This window comes from Pteropus vampyrus, unplaced genomic scaffold, assembly GCF_000151845.1.
Source record: "Pteropus vampyrus isolate Shadow unplaced genomic scaffold, Pvam_2.0 Scaffold336, whole genome shotgun sequence".
NCBI classification, from domain to species: Eukaryota; Metazoa; Chordata; class Mammalia; order Chiroptera; family Pteropodidae; genus Pteropus; species Pteropus vampyrus.
In genome coordinates, this window is record NW_011889117.1 from 1,333,256 (window position 1) to 1,354,791 (window position 21,536).

At 45.4% G+C, this 21,536-nt stretch overlaps 2 protein-coding genes across 2 annotated transcripts in view; one reads left to right on the forward strand and one right to left on the reverse strand.

The window, feature by feature from the left end:
• Positions 1-375: 375 nt before the first annotated feature.
• On the reverse strand, positions 376-16,499 carry AHCY (adenosylhomocysteinase). The gene is made up of 10 exons (XM_011378286.2): positions 16,426-16,499; positions 10,208-10,398; positions 9,034-9,109; positions 7,533-7,682; positions 6,553-6,665; positions 5,886-6,093; positions 5,707-5,794; positions 5,490-5,607; positions 4,472-4,666; positions 376-1,305 (listed from the first exon to the last, which is right to left on the reverse strand). Exons 1-10 carry the CDS (start codon positions 16,451-16,453, stop codon positions 1,174-1,176), a joined length of 1,299 nt encoding a protein of 432 aa, XP_011376588.1. The 5' UTR covers positions 16,454-16,499; the 3' UTR covers positions 376-1,173.
• A 189-nt stretch (positions 16,500-16,688) lies between these two features.
• The window catches only part of ITCH (itchy E3 ubiquitin protein ligase), a 149,355-nt gene continuing 144,507 nt past the window's right edge, over positions 16,689-21,536 (forward strand). Inside the window, exon 1 of the mRNA XM_023522193.1 lies at positions 16,689-16,990. The gene's annotated coding sequence lies outside the window, so the exon portion shown is untranslated. The remainder of the gene's footprint in view (positions 16,991-21,536) is intronic.

The window sequence follows — 21,536 nt, forward strand, 5'->3', positions numbered from 1 at the left end:
CTCACACCCAGGAGGTGTTCAATGTTCAATAAATAGTTCCCCAAGGAGCATTGGATCAATCCAACGTGGCAATGGGGAGAAAAAGAAACAAAAAAATAGAGGGAATAAATATGAGCAGGGATTACAATAAATATAAAAGGGTTAAATTTACCTATTAAATGACCATCTTAGATTGGGTTAAAACAACAACAACAACAAACTATTTACAAGAGATGCACCTGAAGAGATAAGAGTTCTCTTCACTTTACCCGTCCTTCCAAGCCCAAGGGTTTGCCTGCAGTCCTTATCACCTCACACTGTGGAAAACCCCTTGTCTATTACTCCTTGTTCATGCCGTACACTGTTAGCAGTAGATTATATAATAAAAGCTCGAAATTCTTTTAGGCACCAAAATTTTTATTTATTTATCTACTTTCCTTCTCTTTTTTAACATTATAAACATTATATAAACATTTTAAACCAAATTAATTTTTTTGATCCGGGGTTGTCATAGGAACCATCATGTTACAAAGCGGTAGCAGAGCTATGTCTGCTTTTAAGATTCTTTGGCCTCTCTCAACCTCCAGCTGTCACTTCTCTTGTCCTTCCTTGGCTGTCCCTTAACAGTATATTCTATAACCCCTGTAAAATAGGGACCGAAAGTACCAACCTCATTGTTCTGAGGTTTAAGAGAATGCCCAGCACTAAAGCCAGGCTCTCAGGAGCATTCAAACTCCAACAGTTTGTCCCTGCCCATTGATACAGCTCCTTCTTATCTGTCATGGGCTGAGGAACCAGTGAACCTGCAAACCAAGAACATGGGTTTAATATCCACAGGCAAGGTTAGAGCCTAGATGGGAAAGTGCATGGCCTTTGTGACCACTACTGCCAACTTCTAGCCTAAAGGACTGACTGAGCAATTCCAAAACCCCTGAGCTCATGGTTCCCTGTGGGTATCTCCCATGTACCTGCACTGTGACCAGGCTTGAGGAGGGGACTTCTCAATTCACCCTGCCACACTTGGAACAGTATGAGGGATGCAGCAGGGACCAAAGACTGAGTAACCAGCCCCAGGAAGTCAATGGGGGACATTAACAAACCATTCTCAAAGTTGGCGCCATTTGCTCTTAGGGGAGAGGTAGGACCTGGACAAAGACAGCAGCTGAAAGGCAAAAAGGGCAGCAGGCCTGGTTCTCAGTAGCGGTAGTGATCTGGCTTGAAGGGGCCATCACGGGACATACCCAAGTACTGGGCCTGCTTCTCAGTCAGTTTGGTCAGCTTCACGTTCAGCTTACCCAGGTGGGCTTCAGCTACTGCTTCATCCAGCTGGGGAGAAACACAGGAAGAACTGGAATCAGTGCCATCCTCTAGGACTCCTTACCTGCATCCAGCTCCCAACAGAGCCAAGAATTGTTCCTTTGGGGTATCTGCCATACGTGTTATGCATGTTATTTCATTCTATGCATATCCCCTCAGTGGATAAGCTGTTTTTGACTGCCCAGCTCCCCTTCCTCAAGAGGAAACAATGCTACATCCTCCCCTCCAAGTAGCCCTGCGGGGACCATCAGTTACATCTTCTTTCTCACCCTCTACTAACCCAAGTAGCTAACCAAAATGATTCTCTGGAATTTATCTGTGGACATGACATATTTTCCGAGACAGGGTCTCTCTAATTCCACTGGGATTCATAAACAAGGAGGGTATCAGTGTCAGCTTACTAGTGGCAAGTCTGTTTGATAAGTGAATGTAGAGGAAAAAAAGAGCCAAGAGACAGAGGAAGACAGCTCTAATAACACTGAATCCTTGGATCCATTGTCTGAATCTTAGACTCTCCCAATTATATAGCCAATAGAGTTCCTTTTTAGATTAAACTGGTTATGGTTGTTTTAATTTGTCCTTAAATTCTTTGTCTAAAAATTCATAATATTCCTTCCTTCAAGAAGTGAAGCCTAATTCCTCACCCCTTGAGTGATTCACTTCTAATGAACAGAATAAAGCAGAAGTGATGGTGTGTGACTTAAAGAGTAGATCCTAAAAGACACTGTAGCTACCTCCTTTGCTCTCCCCGCTGGATCACTCACTCTGGGGAAAGGCCAGTTGCCATCTCATGAGGACGATTAAGTAGCCTATGGAGATACCCGTGTGGCAAGAAGGAACAGACCTCTTGCCAACAGTGATGAGAAGTGTATCTTCCAGCCTCAGTCTAGCCTTCAGATGACTGCAGCCCTGGCTGACATCTTGAATGCAACCTAATGAAGGACTTCCTTGCTAAGGGGCCCTCAAATTCCTGACCCACAAAAACTGAAATAATAAATGTTTATCATTTTAAGCCAGTAAGTTTTGGAGTTAAACTGTTATATAGCAACAGATAATACACCAGTTTAAACCAAGTTTCCACCACTTGCTACCAAAAGGATCCTTGACTAATAAAAACTTGCCATCCTCCTTTTACAAATGTAGAAATCACGGCTCAGAAAGATGAAATGACTTGCCCAAGGTCATACAGCTAGTTATTGACATAGCTAGGATTTGAACTCAGATTCATCTGGCTCCAAAGCCCCAAAACTTGTCTCAAGCATCCCAACTTATGGCCTCCAAGGCAACTTTGAAAAGAGAAAACAGAAACCAAGAACAGAGGCTGAGATTAAATAAGGCCAATTTCTAAATCTGACCAGTCTGAAATGTATAAAAGGGACCTGAAAACAAAGGTAAGTGGTTACACTTAGAGAAGGGTCAACTCTGAGTGGGGGGAGGGGTCTCATTTTCTCAGCTGGTAGCTCTATGTGGGGCCTCTCTTTACCCAAGCCCAGAGAGCTTTACACTCCCAAGTGGTTTCACATCCATTGTCTCATTAGAGCCTCACAAATACCCCTAAGGAGGGCAGGGTTTATTCCGTTTAACCAGTGAAGAAACTGGAGAGAGGCAGGCAAAAGCGTGAGCAGAGCCTAGCCCAAGTCCATGTCAGTTCTGGAAGCAGAATGAAGTTCTCCAACTCCCAGAGCACCTATTGAATCCTTCCTTCATTTGCCCTGGCCTAGCCCTGAACCTACTTCTTCCTTCTCCCTGAACCCACATCTAGAAGGCAGTGTGTAATAATGGTTAACAACTTGGACAGACAGCTAGGTTCTACGTTTGGCCCAATAATTGACAGTTGTGGGAGCAAGTCAATCTCTGAACCTTAGTTTCCTCATTTGTAAGATGGATCTCTCCTGGCTTTTACAAAGATCAGTGACATTCAGTACAAGTAGATGCCTTAATAAACAGTGGCTGCTCTCTCTGGCCTTGTTAACCAAGGTATCTAATCCCTTACCCACACATGGCATGTGAGGCATGAAGTCAAGGATGTCCTGTCCCTAATCTATGTTTTGGCAGTGATAAGGAAGGACGTAAGGATGGGGCCAGGTGCTGGGGTGGGAGATGAGATCTTTGCATTTTTACTTCCAACTCTGGCCTCATTTCAAAGGCCTACCCAATTCTCACCATATTCATAGCCATATTTCCTCTAATTGGGATCAGATAGAGGTCAAATGAGACTTTTAAAACTCCAAAATAAGGCGAGGGACCCGGCAGGCTGTACAGAACAGGATAACCCTTGAGGCCCTTATGAGTGAAACATCTGGTCCAGCAAGACAGTGCCCAAGGCAGACTAGGGGGAACAGAGTTGGCCGGCCTTGAGAGGACACTGGAGCCTCTTCCTATTTTAGTTGGCAGAACCAGCCTTTCAAGGCGTGGGAGGAGTGATTAAGGAGACTCCATCATAACCTTTCCAGTAGCCAAATGGTATAAGAGCAAAAGCTACTCTTACCATTTGGCTGATAGGGAAACTGAGGCCCAAACAGGTTAAGTGGCAAAGCCACGTCCAAGTTGACCCACCTGGTTATTACTTAAAATTACAAGTTGCCTATATTTAAAAATTGAATATTTCATACAAAGATCTTGATATCTGGCTTCTCTTGAAATGTCAAGAGCTCTAGGTTCCAGGTTGATGACAGGTAGCCAATTCCTTCAACTAGGGCATGTGCTCTTCGGTCAGTTTCCACTCAGTCCAGTCTACTCATTTACCTGCCCAATCCCTGTGGGCATGTGGGTTTGTGACCTCTGCTCAAAGGAAATCCTCACGAACCTTAAAGGAGGCACTATTACCTTTATGTTATAGATGAGGAAATGGAGGCACAGAGAAGTTAAGTAACTTGCCCCAGTTACACAGCCTCTGAGTGGTAGGGTGAGACTCAAACCTGGGTGTGTCTCACGACAAAGCCCATGCTGTTCTCCCCACCCAGCCCTGCCACTCTGGGATCCTGCCACCCTGCCATCTCCTACTTTGGGCCTGACTTTCCTCATCTATTAAATGAAGAGGATGATTTCTGCCCTGTGGAAGACCCTGGGAGGACCTCTAAGACAGGAGAGAGGTGAGTACTTTATGAACTCTGGCAAGCCCTGTGTAGTGAGCCATGCGTTGGACACATGGCCTGGGGTAGAGGTGGGAATTCACCTTCTTGGGCAGGAAGTGGACCCCAATGGGGTATTTGTCTGGATGGGTCCACAGTTCAATCTGCGCCAGCACCTGGTTGGTGAAGGAGTTGCTCATCACAAAGCTAGGGTGGCCCATTGCGCAGCCTAGGTTGACTAGCCGGCCCTCAGCCAGCAGGATGATGCGGCGCCCATTCTTCAGCCAGTAGCGGTCCACCTGCAGGGGGGCAGAACAACAGTGAGGGCTGGTGGGGCAATGCTCCCAATGTCCACCTCTGCCTCACTGTACCTCCCCTCATGTTCAGCAGTCCTTCCTGCCTCTAACAGTACCTGTGAAGAGCCTGCATTGCCCTAGAAAACCTCCATCACAGGGCCTGGCACAAATGATTAATAACAATAGTCAATATTTACCAAGCAACTCTGAGCTGCAGAGCTCACAGATGTGCTATGAGAATTTAATGAGCTGAAACATATAAAGCACTTGACACATGGCTTGGCACAAACTAAGTACTCAGTAAGTATTAGCTAATGTTGTTACTTATTATTATTATTATTATTGCCATATACTCTAGGTTAAGCATATATACGAAATTACATATATATAACTATATATATATGACATATAACTAATAACAACCCTATGATTTAAGTAGTACTATTAACTCCATTTCACAGATAAAGAAACTGAAGTTTAAAGGGTTAAGTCATTTGTCCAGAGCCACACACTAAAAAGTGGCTGCAATCTGACCCTGGATAGTCTGAGGACAGATCCCATGTTCTCGATCATCATGCTTAGTAAAAGTTAATTAAATGCAGTGGCGCTCAAGCTTGGCTGCACATCAGAATCTTGGGACCTTTAAAACGCTTGGGCTCACTCCAAGATTCTGATTTAAGTGGCCCTGAAACCAGGCCTTCTTCTTCCCCATCCTGCTGCCCAGGTTGCCAGAGCCTCCTCCTCTGGCCCTCCATTGGTTAGCAAGCCCAATGTCCCCTTCAGATCTCTCTCTGCTCACCCTGCTGGTAGGGCTGGGGCATCTCACCTGGGGCTTGATGTTCACCTTCTCCACAGCGTTCTCATTCAACCACTTGACATCAACCTCTACGTCAAAGTGTCCAATGTTACACACGATGGCATCATCTTTCATCTGCTCAAAGTGCCTATGGGGAGCCCAAACCCATGAGAGGTCATCAGAGACAAAGAGCAGCCCCAAGCCTGCCCCTTCCTTTGCTCCCCAGGACTCCCCACTTGGCACCTACCGGCCAAGGATGATGTCGATACAGCCTGTGGTGGTGACAAAGATGTTGCCCTCCTGACAGGCCTCATCCATGGTAGTCACCTCATAGCCTGTGCAGAGACAGTGGCTGTGGGTCACCCAGGGTGGCCTTGCCTCTCCTCTAGACCCAGTGGCTAACAGCCAACCCTCACCCTCTCGTACCCTCCATGGCAGCCTGCAGTGCGTTGATGGGGTCAATCTCGGTGATGATGACTCGGGCCCCAAAACCCCTCAGGGCTTGGGCACAGCCCTTGCCCACATCACCATAGCCTGCTACTACTGCCACTTTGCCCGCAATCATCACATCTGTGGCCCGCTTGATGCCATCTATGAGGGACTCCCGGCAGCCATAGAGGTTGTCAAACTTGCTCTGAAAGAAGAGGGGACAAGGGGATGTTGGGGGCAGGCAAGGCCCTATGGCCTCAGACCCACTCTCAGCAACTCGGCCTGGTGGGCCTTGAGCTTATCACCTCCTGTGACTTCTCCCCACCAGCTAACGTCCTCATGTGCCTCTTGCCCTGATCAGCCCCAAGACCTTCTTCCTAGCCTTTCTCTGCCAGTCCAGGCTTCTTAAGGATCAATTACTAGGATAGACTGCCCAGTCAAAGAATCTGCTTCACTTTAAAGCTCTTCATGCCCAGCTCTGAGGCTGTGTTGTTCTTCCCCTCTTTAACACACTCATTACCCTTAGTATATATCCTCCTTCCCCCATTCAAATGAGGGCTTCAAGTCACTAGCCTCTGACCCTCTCTGGGGCCTTTTTTCAAGGCCCTACTCCTGAGCTGCCCCAGGAGCCAACAGCTGGAGCGTTACTGTACAATGGGCTCACCTTGGTGACAGAGTCATTGACATTGATGGCAGGAACCTTCAGGATCCCATTGGCCATCATCTTATATAGGTTGTGGACCCCTGTTGTGGTCTCCTCGGAGATGCCTCGGATGCCTGAACAAGAGGGAAAGGGATGAGCCTCAGGCCAGGAAGGAGCTGCCCAGGCAGGGGCGGGGGTCTGGGATGAGCCTACATCTGAACTCACTCAAATTCATCCTTGCCCCCTAAAGCCACTCCTCTTTCTGGGTTCTCAACTCTATGACTGATACCACAGTCCACTCAACCAAACAGGCTAGCATGAGGGAGGAGTCACCACTATTACCAGGCCTAGTGATTCTACTTCCCAAGCACGCCCGAACTCTCCATTCCCACTGGCATCACCCCTGTCCCTGCCACCATCATCTCTTGCCTGACCTCCCAGCCACAATCCACCCTCCACACAGCAGGCATTTTTAACACGTATGTTTTCAGAGAAATCTTTTTAAAACTCTCCAATTACTTCCCTTTGCTCTCAAGATCAAGTCAAATTCTTTTCTCTTGGCCTATTAAGTCCTCACACATCTGGCCTTTAATAAAGCTCCAGCCCCATTCTGTAATACTCTTCCAGTGAAAGAAGCTGCCATGTTAGCTTCCTTTCCATTTCCTAAAGAGACATCCTTTCCCGCCTTAGGGCCTTTGCACTCACTGCCCCTCTCTTTCCCCAGCTTTCCTTTCTGCCCTGCTTTTAACAAAGCTAACTCATTCCTAGCCCTGGCTTATGCTTGCTCTTGGACTGTCATCTCAGCAAGGCCTCCCCCAGCCACACAAGCCCCACACAATCAAAAGTCAGGAAGCCAGACCCCAGAATACTTGCAGAAGCCTGCTGTCCTCAGAATCTGCTACTTAAGGTGTTGGGAATCCTGCCAGGCCTACTGCTTTCACCTGGATAAGCAGGCCCCTTCTAGACCTCCATCACCCAGCCCATCCACCTGCCTTACTCACCCGACAGGAGCTTTGGGTACTTGGTGTGGATGAGGTTGGTGAGGTCACCGCCATCGTCCAGAATCATGTTGAGGGGCCCGTCCTTGAAGTACAGTGTCTGCTCAATGCACCACAGGTATTCCTCATCTGTTTCACCCTTCCAGGCATACACTGAAGGGTGAGCGGCACATCAGGGCCTGCCCTCCCCACTGGCACCTGCTTTAGGAAGTACCTAGGCAGAGCCAAATTCTACCTCCCTCCTAATTCCCATCCCCAGTCACCTCTAGCACCTCTAAGGACTCAGCAGTGATAAGAACACAACCTGGAAGCAGGGAGATCTGAGTTCAAGTCCTGGCTCTGCACTTGCCAGCTGTGACTGGGCAAATCACTTCACCTTTCTGAGCCTGTTTCCTCATCTGTAATTAGGGCTCACAATAGTATGGATTAAATGAGACAGAGGCCACATAGAATCACCCAGATGTAGGTAAATGAAAATAATTACTTTTCCACTCCCTCTGTCGGGGCCCTAAGGACTAGGCATCGACCCATAGTGACCAGGCTCCCACCCATAATACCTACTGCCGCAGGGGCAAAGAGCCACATCCAGGTGGACCCACAAAGCAAGATCCAAGGTTGGTTCTGCACTGAAAGGACATGAGGGCCCAGCGGTCTCTGTGATGGGTGATCTCAGGAAAAATCTGGCCAAAAAACTACTAAAAGCAGCTACTATATACAGAGCACTTTCTTAGTGCCAGACATTACTGCCAGTCCAGGCTCCTCCATCATAGGGTATTACTGGGACATATGTGTGGGGTTCTCATGAACCTCCTGTAAGCAAAGGACATCCACCAAGCAGGGCACGCTGCCCCTCCCCCTAACTCAGGCAGATAATGGTCTTGAAAACAATGCCTTTCTCAGAAAAGGATCGTGAAGCCCAACTAAGGCTAAGAAGTGAGAGACATGTCTATCCAGCCTGGTCAGTCTCTAGAGGGGTCCTCCTGACCCTTTCCCCTCCACCTGGTTAGGACTCATGAATGTCCTACTTAATCACCATCAGAGCTAACCACTCCCCTCTCCAGGCAGACATGTGCCAGTTTCTCCAGCTTATGAAAGTCCTTTTCCTTTAGTGCTGGTCCTTCCCCAGCCCCCGAGACCATCAGACCCTAGGGAACAGACCTCTAGGCTCAGCATCCCTCCCCAATTCTTTTGGAAACAGACCCCTATCCTTTCTTTAAGCAACTTCCCCCCTCTTCTACACCCTGTGGTTCCCAATCGTAAGATCCCACCCTTTCTGATCACATGACTTGAGCTGGGACAATAAGCACCTCCTATAGGATTTCAGATGACAGTGGGACAAAACGGCTCTTTCCTATAAGTCACTAGGCTTGGACTATGTGGCCACGATGCCCCTCCCCTGCTGCTGGGAAGCCTGTCACTGTAGAATAGGAGTCAGTGAAGCCAACAGGGAGAAGCAGAGCCCCTTAAATGCATTCCACATTCCCAAGCAGTAAGCAAGACCAACCTGGAATGCCAGCCTTGGCAATGGCAGCTGCTGCATGGTCTTGAGTGGAGAAGATGTTGCAGCTTGACCACTGCACCTGGAAAAGCCAGCAAGAGAGGGCTGCGGTTACACATGGCTCAGAAGCACCAAGGTCACTGGACAAGGGTAAGGAAAAGCTGTGGAGCTAAGCGTGAGAGGCTTGGGATCTAGGCCCCATAGGCTTAGACTATAGGCTGGGCTCCCTGGTGAGTGACTGGGAGCCAGAACAACGGTAACAGGACCCAACTTATGTTTTAAAACATCACTCTGGTGCTGTGTGGAAGAGAAAAGCTTCCACAAGGAAGTGAGGAGACAAGTGAAGAAGCCATTGTTAAGAGTTCAGATAAGAAATTCAACAGCAACAGAGGTGATGAGTATATTTTGAAGGCTGGGCTGACAGGATTTGCTGCAGAGTTCCTTGTTGGAATGAGAAAGAAGAGTCAGGGATGATCCCAGGTTCTTGAACTGAGAGAACCTGGAAGGCTGGAGTTTTGCTCATGTGGGGAAGACTAGGGGATAAGAAATCATGAGTTTGTTTGGACCTGTTGAGGCTGATATGTCTATTAGATTTCCAAGTGGAAATGACACATCAGCTGCTGGATATACAAGTCTGGAGATCTGCAGAGAAGTCTAGGTTAGTACATATATCTGGGAGTCATCACCATATAGAGAGTATTTAAAACCATAATATCATATCACCAAGAGTGTGAATGTTGAAAAGAAAGAAGAGGTCCAAGGACTGAGCCCTAGTTACTTTCTTGGTTTTGGGTGCTCTGTCCTGCGCTCTTAGGAAATCATCTTGCTTCGAGACTCCCAGAGAGGTTAGAAAAGCTGCCAATCGCTGGTACACAAGACCCAGGCTGAACTCACGCTCTCCTTCTAGCAGCCATGATTGACCTAAGGCGGGCACAGGACCCTGGAAGGGCCAAAAAAAGCCAGTCCTTCAATAAGTCAGCAGGACACTGGGCTGAGCTTTTCCTACCAGAGCTCCTCAGTCAAAGGATGTGAATTGAGGGCTGTTAGACGCTATCTTCCCATCAGAAAGAAAATATGTACAAAGAGTAACGGCACTGTGACAAAGCTGGGGCCCCAGCTGGGCCTCAGAGGGCACCACATTGAATTTCCCTGCCCTATACGGAACAGCTGCAGGTCTCACCTCAGCACCCAGGGCGACCAAGGTCTCAATGAGGACAGCCGTCTCAACAGTCATGTGCAGGCAGCCAGCGATGCGTGCGCCCTTCAGTGGCTTGGAGGCCGAGTACATCTCCCGCATACGCATCAGGCCCGGCATCTCATTCTCCGCGATGTCCAGGGCCTTGCGTCCCCAAGAGGCCAGGCTGATGTCAGCTGCAGGGGCAGGAAGGATGGGAGTTCCCTGAGTGGCCTCATCCCACCAATCAGGAAGCATCACCACTCCTTATTCATCCAATGTGGACTCGAAACACTAAGTTTGAGCAATTTCGTCACTGCATTTTATCACTCATTCAACAAAGATTTGTGGAACTGGGGCAATCACAAAGAAAAACATGGTTCCTGCCTAACTAAAGCTTAGAGCCTTGTGGGAGAACACATTTAATCAAAGAATCACACAGGTACACGTAAATTACAACACGGGGGTGGCTCCATAGTGTAGTGGTTAGCACGTTTGCTTTACACGCAGGTCCTGAGTTCGCGCCCCAGGTAGAGCCACGGACCATACCCTGGGTGTGCCAGGCACCCTGAGTGCACCAGGCCCCCCAAAACCCCGAGTGTGCACCACCAGCCTGTGAGAGGAGATGCCGCGCCTTCAGAGATCCAGTTCTTAAGAGAAATGATAACATCCCTTAAGTAAGGGGTGGAAGTGGTGGGGAGGTGGGGAGGAAATTAAAGAGGGGGAAAAAAAAGAAAATTACAACACAGGTAAATGCCCCCTTAAAAAACAGCTATCAGCCTGTATATACACCCCACTACCCCTTCTGCTGCCACCTCTCAACCTCTTCATTCCCTAAAGATTTTAGCTCCTGGCTCTCCATCTTCCAAGTCATCACTCTTGGTGACTTTAACACTCAAATGATAGTATCTAACAACTTGGACACAATTCCTTGATCTTAAAAATGCAAAAATGCTTCTTTATTCCTGATGTTTCTTTCCACATAGAAGAAACTCATCTGTGTATTTAATACTCTTGGCCTCTCTACCCCAGAGGAAGTGGAGTGACTTGTCCGATTAGTAAACTTGGGAGGAATAAAGTGGGTATTTTCAGTTCGGCTCTCCCTTCTTTTGCAAGCAAGCAGCAGCCAGCCTGCCTATAGGAAGCATGTTTTTCCATATAGAGGCCTATCCATCTTGTCTGTAACTGATGGGTAACTGCTTAATTTGGGGGTTCAGTTAGGATCATTCGACTTCGACATTAATCTACATCTTCTGGCTTCAAAGTTATTAGTAATGAAGTTATATTTTGGACTCTGCCACCTCAAATGTCTCAAATTTGTCCAAATTCTTAAGCAGGAAGAAAGGATACTATTATGAGCTCTCTCACTATCTCAATACTCTTCTAATAATCTCACCCTCCCTGCCCCCATGCTACACTAGCCAATCCCAAAGTCAATCCCTTGGTCAGTGTTTTCATACTTCCCAGATAAGAGTCATCTGGCATGCTTATAAATCTCCCCTGGATAATCAGATTCAATAGGTCTAGAATGGAGCCTGGGACCCCTGGTGATTTCTATCTTTAGGGAAGCTTAGATCCTGCCAATCACCCCAGGGGATAGTGGATGGGCAGAGAATTTAATAACAACAAATAATAAAACTGACTAAGTCAGTCTGCTTCCTACTGTACAATTCAGAGATGAAATATTCCTCCCCCATGGGAGAGACTACTCCTACACTGCCTCAACACACACACCCTCCCCACTAGGAGTCCCTTACCTTGCCCCATCCACCTTGGCAAGCCATCACCAATGATGTACTCTCTTGGAAATACATATTTCAAGCAACCAATTCTGGTCATGTCCCATCTTTCCAATCCTCTCCCACTAGAGCCCCAACTCCAATAAGGCTGCGGCCCAGCCTTAATCCTATCAATTTTCACTATCCCTCACATCCACTTTGTGTTCTCAACTTCTTCCTTCCACAGTTTAAGATTCCCCTGTTCCTTCTGCTCTTCTGTCTCCCTGAGAACTCCTTGGCAAAATTTCTCCCCTGGTTAAACCCAGCCCTCCACTGCACTCAAGCCACTGAGCCCAGCAGGAGGAAAATCACAACTGTACCAAGAGGTCTCATTTTTTAAGACATAAATCTCAAGGAACAGTCCAGCAATCCTATTACATGTTGATTCACCTTTTTTACTCTCTCCAAACCTCTAACATCTTTCCTCATCAAGTGTCCACTTCACAATTCATTGACTATTCAGAACTATGCCACTTTTTCTCCATAGAATCCACTAGTCCTCCTCATTTATAGCTACAGACAAGGCATTCATTGTCTCTGTTCTGTGGCGCCTGATCCCATATCCTCTCACCTTTTTGAGGACTTCGCTAATCCACTGAAACGGCTCTCTTCTCAAAGTCTCCAAAGACCAGCCTGATCCCCACATCTAACAGTCAATTATCTGTGTTCATATTTCTCCCTGCAGCACCGATCCCACTAATTACTCCCTTCTGCTCAAATCCTTTCTTTGCTTGGCTTCTATGCCTGTCCTGTGGTTTTCCTCCTACCCTCCTGGCTCCTCTTCCTGTAACTGACTCATGTTTGGAAGCCCTCAGGGCTCCATCATCTCCCTTTTCCTTTTAATACCTTCTCTAAGACAATAATTCCCACATATTTATCTCCAGGCCAATTTCTCCCCTGAACATGAGACTCATAATCCAATTGCCTACTCAGCACCTCTTCTTGGATGCACAATTGAATCTATTATGTCCAATCTGAACTCCCATGACTCCCTACCTTCCCCCCAAATTTGTTACTCCTCCAGCCTTCCCATTTTAGGAAATCCCATTTGACTAGCTGCTCCAGCCCCAAACTTTGATTCCTCGTTTCCCCTTTCATCCCCTTCCAATCCCCGTCAGCATATTGTTGGTTCCAAATCCCAAATATATAAATAATCCAACCACATTTCACCACCTTGGATCACTGAAGCAGCCTCATCACTGGTCACTCAGCTTCCACATATTATTTCCTCATAGAAGTCAGAGGAAGAAGTTATTTAAAATTTAAGTTCTCTCACCTCTGCTCTTCTGCTAAAGTAAAAAACAAACCTCCAAAGACTTCCCCTTACCCACGAATAAAATCAATCCTAACCCCCATGACTGCCCACCCTTCTCCCCCCAACCTCTCCACCCTCTTCTCCCCTTTACTTGCTGCTCAATCATATAGACCTCCTTACTGTCTGTCCTTACAGTCTTGAGTAAACTCATTCCCACCTCAGGGCTTCTACACAAGCAGTTCTCTTAGCCTGGATGTCTCCTCCCCAAGCATTTGAAACAGAGCTGGCAAACAATCATACAAAAGTAGGTACTCAACAAAAACCTGGAAACAGATAAGAACTTGGTATATTCCTACTGGAAGACAGAGTGTACTAGGGTAATTCTAGTAGAGGGCGTAAGATAAATCAAGATTTTTTCTCAGTGTGGGAAGCCTACAGAATGTTAAGGGGAGTATCATGACCAGTTTGTCTTTTGAAAAGTCCCCTTTGGTTGCTGCATGTTCCCGTGGAGGATACCCAGGGAGACCTGTGAGGAGGGTGAACAGAACTGAGATGGTGGCCGTGGACATGCAGAAGTGGGCAAATCTCCTCAGTTACAAAATGGAGACGATACCACATTATCTGTATGCATATCTGTCCCACCTCATCCTTTGCATGTCCATTGCCCAGCAGGCCCTGACAGAGTCAGCAAATGTTTACTAATCATATCTGTTGTGAGGACTGAATGAGAGAAAGTACATGAAAGGGGCTGACTCAGAACAGGAGTGGCAAAAAGAAACAAGTCCGAACCTAGTCAAACTCCTAGCATTTAGCAATGTGGAAAAGGCCCAGAGAAAGGTTTGCCCCAGGTTCCACAGTCAGTCAATGGCAGAGGTGGGACTAGTGGTCAGGAGGGCTAGAGCCAGAAGCCTTCCCTAGGTTCCTGAGAGCGGCACAGCAGTAATGGACAATGGGTTCTGTCCTATCCTGCTAAGCTCCACCCCTTCCACTATCACCTGTCATTCTAGCTTAGAAGAACTCTACTGTCCTCTTAACAGCTACGCCGGCCCTAGAGCTTTCTGTGGGTCCCTCAACTCCAAGGGCATAGGAGGGAATGGAGCTCTAAGCTCTGGGGCTTTTGGTCCCATGGGAGCTCAGGACTTGAAGAAGTTGTAGGAATACCTGTGCCAGGACAAGCCAAGAAGAATGTCAAGACCCTTTCTGGGCCTCAGTTTCTTCATTTGTAAAGTGGAAATAATCATCCCTAATCTTGCTATGAGTCCTGAGGATGAAAGATGACATATGGGCAAGGTCTGGCAATGCACACCCTCCTGGATGGGGACTTCCTCCCTCTAACCCTACCCAGCCAAGCTCCCCTACTTCCAAGTGCGGCCTTATCGCCTCCCACACAACCTAATACCCTCAAACCTAACCCACCAATCTCTCCACAGTATGACAAACCTCTATTCCACCTCTGCGCTTATGTGACCTGGACTTAAACCTTTCTGGGCTTCAGTTTCATCACCCACAAAACAAGGACAACAGTCTACGCTGGCCACTACATCATAAGCTACTATCGTTAAATTACCACAGTTGACCCTTGAACACAGAGGTTAGGGGCAATAACCCCCATGCAATAAAAAATCTGCATATAACTACTGAATCCCCTCAAACTTCAGTCATCCTTCAGTATCTGTGGACGACTGGTTCCAGGACCACCCTCCTCACGGATACCAAAATTCCTGGATGTTCAAGTCGTTCATATAAAATGGCATAGAACAATGCATACAGTCAGCCCTCTGCACTGGGCTTAAACCGACCAGAGACAGAAAATACCACGGATGTGAAACCCAGGGACACGAAGGGCCGACAGTATATTTTTTTGAAAAAAGCCACATGTGCCCTCTCTTTCCCAGTAGGAGGCCCAGAGAGGGATGGGCATTTGTCCGGGACCACCCAGGGACCAGGGGGCTGGTCTAGGCTCAAGAGGTAAAATATGGATCCTTTAGTGTAGGTCCGGGGAGGTGCCCGCCCACATGTAAGTGAACCCGTGTATTTCAAACCCTTGTTCTTCAAACACCAACTGTTTCTACAGAATCTCTTCAATTCCTATTAGAACCTCAGCTTCTTCCTCTGTATAATATAATGGGATAAAATCCACCTCTGAATAGTCGTCTATAAACACATGCAAATCACCAGATACACAAGTGTCCCCGGGTTTAATGGTGTCTTGATTTTTCTTTAAAAACTGCTAGCTAAATTGAATTTATTTTTGCTGAAAGTTCATTAGAGTTGTTCCAAGTGGCTTCACTTATGTACAGTAGTGAAAAAGTGTGCTCAGAGGCCTACAGGGTCTGGTTCATATCCTGCTCCACCACCTCCCAGCTGTAATATCAGAGGCAAGTTACCTTTATTTCCTGTGTCTCAGTATACCCACTGTAAAATGAAGAAGTAATATTCTGTACCCTAAAGAGCCGCGAAAATAAAATGAATTAATCTAGAATTAAGGTAGAAGGTGGTGCCTATCCCACCGTAAATGCCCAATATACATAAACTATATAACAGCTTCAATCCATGGGACAGCACGAAAGATTTTCTTCTAATCATTCCAAATATTCTTCGAGATTCTCTGCACGACTATCCCTGTTGGCCAGGTGGGAGACCCCAGAGGATGCGTAACGAGCCTCAAATCCCTAGCGGACTTGTGTTGACCTCCGGCTAGCTCTCCAGGAGTCTCCTCACAAGCCCTTTGGGGCTTCCGTGCCCTCTCTTTCCCAGTAGGAGGCCCAGAGAGGGATGGGCATTTGTCTGGGACCACCCAGGGACCAGGGGGCTGGTCTAGGCTCAAGAGGTAAAATATGGATCCTCTAGTGTAGGTCCCGGGAGGTGCCCGCGATCCCAGGCCGCTGCCAGGTGCGCGCAACCCGCCCGCTCCAACGGTTCAGTACAGAACACGCCACTACTTGGCTGCCCCACAGTCCGCGCCGCTGCACCCGGGCTCGCCGGGATCTGTAGTCCGCCGCCGCCTCCGACAACCCTCTCCCAGCGGCGCGAGAACTCCAACCCCCATGCGGCCTCGCGCGGCCAGGGTCGCGCCGAGCCAGCGATTCAAGGGGGTCCCGAGCGCGCTGCGTCGGCCCCACGTCCGCCGCCTAGACAGGCCCCCAGCCGGCTCGGAGCCGACGAGGCCTGCTGCACGTCCTGGAACTCACCGACTTTGTAAGGCAGTTTGTCCGACATGTTGGCGGTGCTACCGCACGGAGTGATGGACACCCGCGAAGGGGGCCGGCCCTAGAACTGGAACGGGGCGGGCGGGGCGGGCAGCGCGGGGAAGGGACCTGCGCATGTCGCTGGCGCCTTTAAATACCTTCCTCTTAATTGCATATTCATGAGTCCCTCTGGGGCTGAGCCGTCGGGGCGGGGCCGGACGCACAAAGGCGGGACCAGAGCGAACTTCGATCGCTGCTGAACCCAGGTTAGGTTTGACCCTGCGTGGTCCTTGGACTTTTTGCAGGGGGTCAGGAAGGGAGCTGGGGTGAGGCTTGAGAGTAAACAGCCAGGCTGGTGTTTCATTCGTTCAACCAGTGAATCCGATGTCAAAACCGAGTGGAACTGAAATTCCAACCAGTTCACTTCCCTGAGCCTCAATTTCCTCATCTGTAAAATGAGCGGAATGATATCTACCACACATATGATTAGTAAAGTTGAAATATGTCACGTACCTGGTACATCCCAGATCTTCCATCCTCCTCCACCTAACCACTATCCTGAGTTTAGGTAAGTTTGTATGCATTTTCATACTTTTACTACGTATATATAAATCGTTAAATACTTAGTAGAAATCTTCGTGTTTAAAACCTTTATATAAATGGTACCATACTGTACTGGCTGAATACAACAGATGTGCCTCAGCCTGCATCCCCACGCACCAGTGTGCCCTTGCCTCCCATTTTCCTAACTTTCCTGTCAGAGTTGGCAGGGTGCCTTCTCAGGCCTTAGCAACTTCCTCTTCCTCTAGCGGTTTCAAGGGTTGATGTTCCTTTTTCCTCTTATTCTGCTCCATCTTACTGGGTCGTGTCACCTACACTTGTGACTGTTGTGACCACATATATCCAGGTGATCCAAGTGTTCATGGAATAAAACACTGCCTTACCCCAGGTGCCACCCGTTTCCCTTCTCAATCACATGCCTCTTTCCCCCTACCTGGAGTTACTGCTACAGTGAATTTTGTCTTAATCGTTCCTTTGTTTTTCTTAATGGGTATTACTATCTATGTGATCATCTCTAAACAATACTTTGTTTAGTTTTGCCGATTTTTTGCCTTTTTTGTAAATGAAATCATGCTGTATACATTCTTCTGCAACTTACTTTTCTCTTTCAGCATTGCTTTTCAGAGTCATTTGTTTGGATACTATAGCTGGGTTCATTTATTTTCATTTCTGTATAATCCACTTATTCATTTTATTATCGGTGAACTTTGGGTTATTTCAGTTTGTACTATTACAAAGAATACTGCTTTAACATTTTTCTGTGTTTGTGTAGTATAGATACAGATATCTAGGAGTTGAATTACTTGAACAGATATGCTTATGTCCAACCTAACTAGGTAATAGGAAACTTTCTCAAAGTGATTGCATCATCTATTTTCCCATGGACAGTGATGATTCTTGTTCTATGCCCTTACCAACACTTCCTATTATCATTTTTTTCTTTGTCAGTCTGGCAGGTATTAAGTGATATCTCATTGTGATTTTAATTTGCATTTCTTTGACTACTAATGAGGTTGAGCACCTATTCATGTGTTATAATCTATCCAAGATTCTTTGTAAAAGTTCCATTTATGTTTTTGCCCATTTAAAAATAGGTGGTTTGTTTTTTTCTTTTCAATTAATAGGAATTCTTTAAATATTCTGGCTACTACTCCTTTGCTAATTATATGTGTTGCAAGTATCTTCTCCAGGTTTGTGGTTTGTCTTTTCACTCTTTCTATGTTGTTTTTCGATAAATACAAATTTCTAGTTTTAATGTAGTCAAATTTATCAGTCTTTTCCCTTAGAGTTAATGGGAGTTTTGTCTTGTTTTAAAAAGCCTATATATCCCAAGGTCATAAAGAATTTCTCCTATATTGTCATCTCAAAGGTTTATAATTAAAATATGTATGTGATATGAAGTAGGAAGTCTATTTCATTTTTTCCCATGTGGATAAGCAGATGTCCCAGCACCATTTAATGAATAGTGCATCCTTTCCGCAGTGACCTATAGTGCTATCTCTGTCATAGATTAAGTGTCCATAAATACGTGGATTGTTTCTGCGCTCTTTATTTTGATTCATTGGTCTATGCCAACCCTACACTGTTGAAATTACTAAATCTTTATAACAAATCTTGATAACTGGTAGGGGAAGTTCCCTTACCTTGTTCTTCTTCAAGAGTGTCTAGGCTATCTTAGACGTTTGCACATCTATATAATTTTGGAGTCACCTTATCAACTTCTAGGAAAAAAAAGCTTTTTTGAATTTTTACTGAAATCATATTAATCTATAAGTTATTTGGGGGGAGAATTAACATCTCTATGTCATTGAGTATTCCAACCATTAATGGTATATATTGATAGATAAATTTTATATATATTTATATATTATATATATTTCCCCATTTATTTAGCTATTTAATGTCTTTCAATAAAGTTTGATATTTTTCTCCATAAATGTCTTGAATATATTTTGTTAGATTTATTCCTGGGTGTTTTTTATGTTATTTTATCTTTAAAAATTTTTATTTTCAGATATTTATGGCAGAAGTATAGAAAAGAATTGCTTTTAGTAGATTGATCTGTTTAGCAGCCTTGATGAATTCTTACTTGCTTATAAATTCTTTGTATTAACTACGTGTACAGTCCATATCATCTGTAAGAAATGACAATTTTGTTTCTTATTTTCAAATTCTGACAGTTTTTTTTGTTTGTTTGTTTTGTTTTGTTTTTCTTGCCTTACTGCCCTGGCTAGACTTATAGAACAATGGCAAATGGAAAAGGCAGACATGACACCCTTATCTTGCTCTACTACCTTTTGCGTCCTTCATCTCATTGGCTGGCTAGCACCTCTCTCCACCCAATATTTGCCCATCTCATTGGCTGGCTAGCACCTCTCTCCACTCAATATTTGCTCCATCAATAGAGCTCTCAAATCCATCCCCTCCTCTCTACCCCATAGCCAATAACCTGATTCCATCATTATTATCTCCCACCTGGATCAGTGCACCAACTTCCTCACCTGTCTCCAAGCATCCAGTCTAGCAGGACCCTTGTTCAAAAAGTGAGGGGCCGGGGGAGTGCCATTTAAGCTCCTAAAATATAAATCTTTTCCTTTTCTTCCTCAGTCTTTCTCTTGCATTGTCGTGTTTTTTAATTTGCTCTTTAAGTAAATAAAATGTTTTAAATTAAAAATTTACGATTTATCTTTATATTGTACAATGTTAGTTTTGAAGATAAATATAAGAGACTTTAATTCATATGCAGAATCACCACAATTACACAATTTATATTTCATAGCTTATACATGCATATGTTTTTTCTAACCAGAAAGAGGAAACGCTGCACAAAACCAGCTTCATTTCACTTTTCGATATGTGCACATTTTATCAGTACTCTACCTTCAGTTTACTGATGAGTAAAAAAGTCTGGATGAGAAAAGGAATTATGAATTTCCCTATCTTTTCCTTTCCTTCTACATAAACATTTTCAGCATTCGTGTTTGGCTAGTACAGAGTAAGTAACATGAGGAACATACGATAGGGTCCCGTGGTTGGAAAACATGGCCACTTGGAGCTGTTAGCACTCGTGCTTCTGCAGATTTAACAAGTTTGCCTTGTACTCGCTTTGAGTTCTGAACTCCCACACGTCATGGGTCCACTGGAATTTTGTGTCCATGGGACTTTACAATCATCATATGTGTGTGCACAGATACTGTGTCTGTGCCATTCATTTTAGGAAAAAATAAGGGAAGCATTTTATCCATCCGCCTCATACCCCCGGGTCCAGGTTTCTCCCCACAGGTCACTAACCCCTGGGGCTTCCAGGAGATGCATGCAAATGCCCTGAACAAGAAGTCTTGGGAGGGAAGTTGAAAGTATGGGGCAGGCCTGGGGCGGGCACACCCAGTGATGCACCGCAGGAAGCAAATAGGAACCTGTGCAGTATTGGTTTCCACAGCTGGTCTGGACTGGGTCAGGTGAGGCCAAGAGAATCTGAAGTGGGGCACAAAAGGGTCTGACACAGCCACCTGATCCTTCTCCTTCCAGCACACACAGTACTGTCACTGTTTACTGTATTTTTTACATTTTTTTCCTCTATCGTCTTTAATATACATAACCCTCTATTCATTAGCAGTTAATTCCTATTTTTCCCTTCCACTAGTTCCTGGGAACCACTAATTTATGTTCTCTATGTTTCTGTAGGTTTACCTGTTCAAGGTGTTTCATATAAATGGAATCATACAGTATGTGGTCTTCATTTTTAGTTGAGATATTGTTTGTATACAGTGATATGAACAGAACTTAAGTATTATCTAGATGACTTTTGACAAATAGATACACCCATGTAACCTATACCCCAGTAAAATAAGCATATATGAGGATAATTTTTAAAAAGTTCACATGGAGTAGATATTTCACACTACTATCATGGAATAATAGGGTTTTCCCATTTTTTCACTATTAGAACTACAATGAGTCATTTATTCACACAGTTTCCCTTATATTTTGGATCATTTCTTTGGATTAACTTGTTCAAAAGACATAAGCATTTTCAAGGCTCCTCCTGATTTTATTGCTATATTGTTCTCTAAAAGTCATCAGCAGTTTCTACATATTTATCAGCATTTATATTGTTTTTGTTTTTTTTGCTAATTCAGTAAGTGAAATAATACATAGTTTGAGTGTACATTTTGTTACTATTAGAACAAAAGTTTCTTGCTCCAGAATGAACCTAGTGAGAACATCCCACTGAAAGTTTATGACAATCCATTTGATTCTGGGTAGTACAGTGTGACATACTTTATTTTCCAGTTTGTTTTTTCGGAGGCAATTTCCACTCCCCCCTCATTGTCACACTCCTCTGGTGGAGATGACTTCCACCTGTCCCATTGCTTCTCAAGTCTTTTTTTATACTGCAAAGAAAATTTTATATATCACTTGCCATGAATTTTTGTCAATAGTAGTTACATAAATCTGCCTAGTGCCATTCTCCAAATGCTATGACCATTTTATGTCCATAATTCACTTCTGTATTTACAGAATTTTCATGATTTACGTAAGTACATCTATCA

Excerpts from the sequence above, each read along its gene's own strand:
- AHCY (XM_011378286.2), bottom strand. The coding sequence starts at position 16,453 with ATGTCGGACAAACTGCCTTACAAAGTCG. Across the intron at positions 7,683-9,033 it reads TGCCAAGGCTGGCATTCCAG|TGTATGCCTGGAAGGGTGAA; the intron begins GTTGGTCTTGCT and ends CTCACCCTTCAG. Across the intron at positions 1,306-4,471 it reads TCCACTTCCTGCCCAAGAAG|CTGGATGAAGCAGTAGCTGA; the intron begins GTGAATTCCCAC and ends GTTTCTCCCCAG.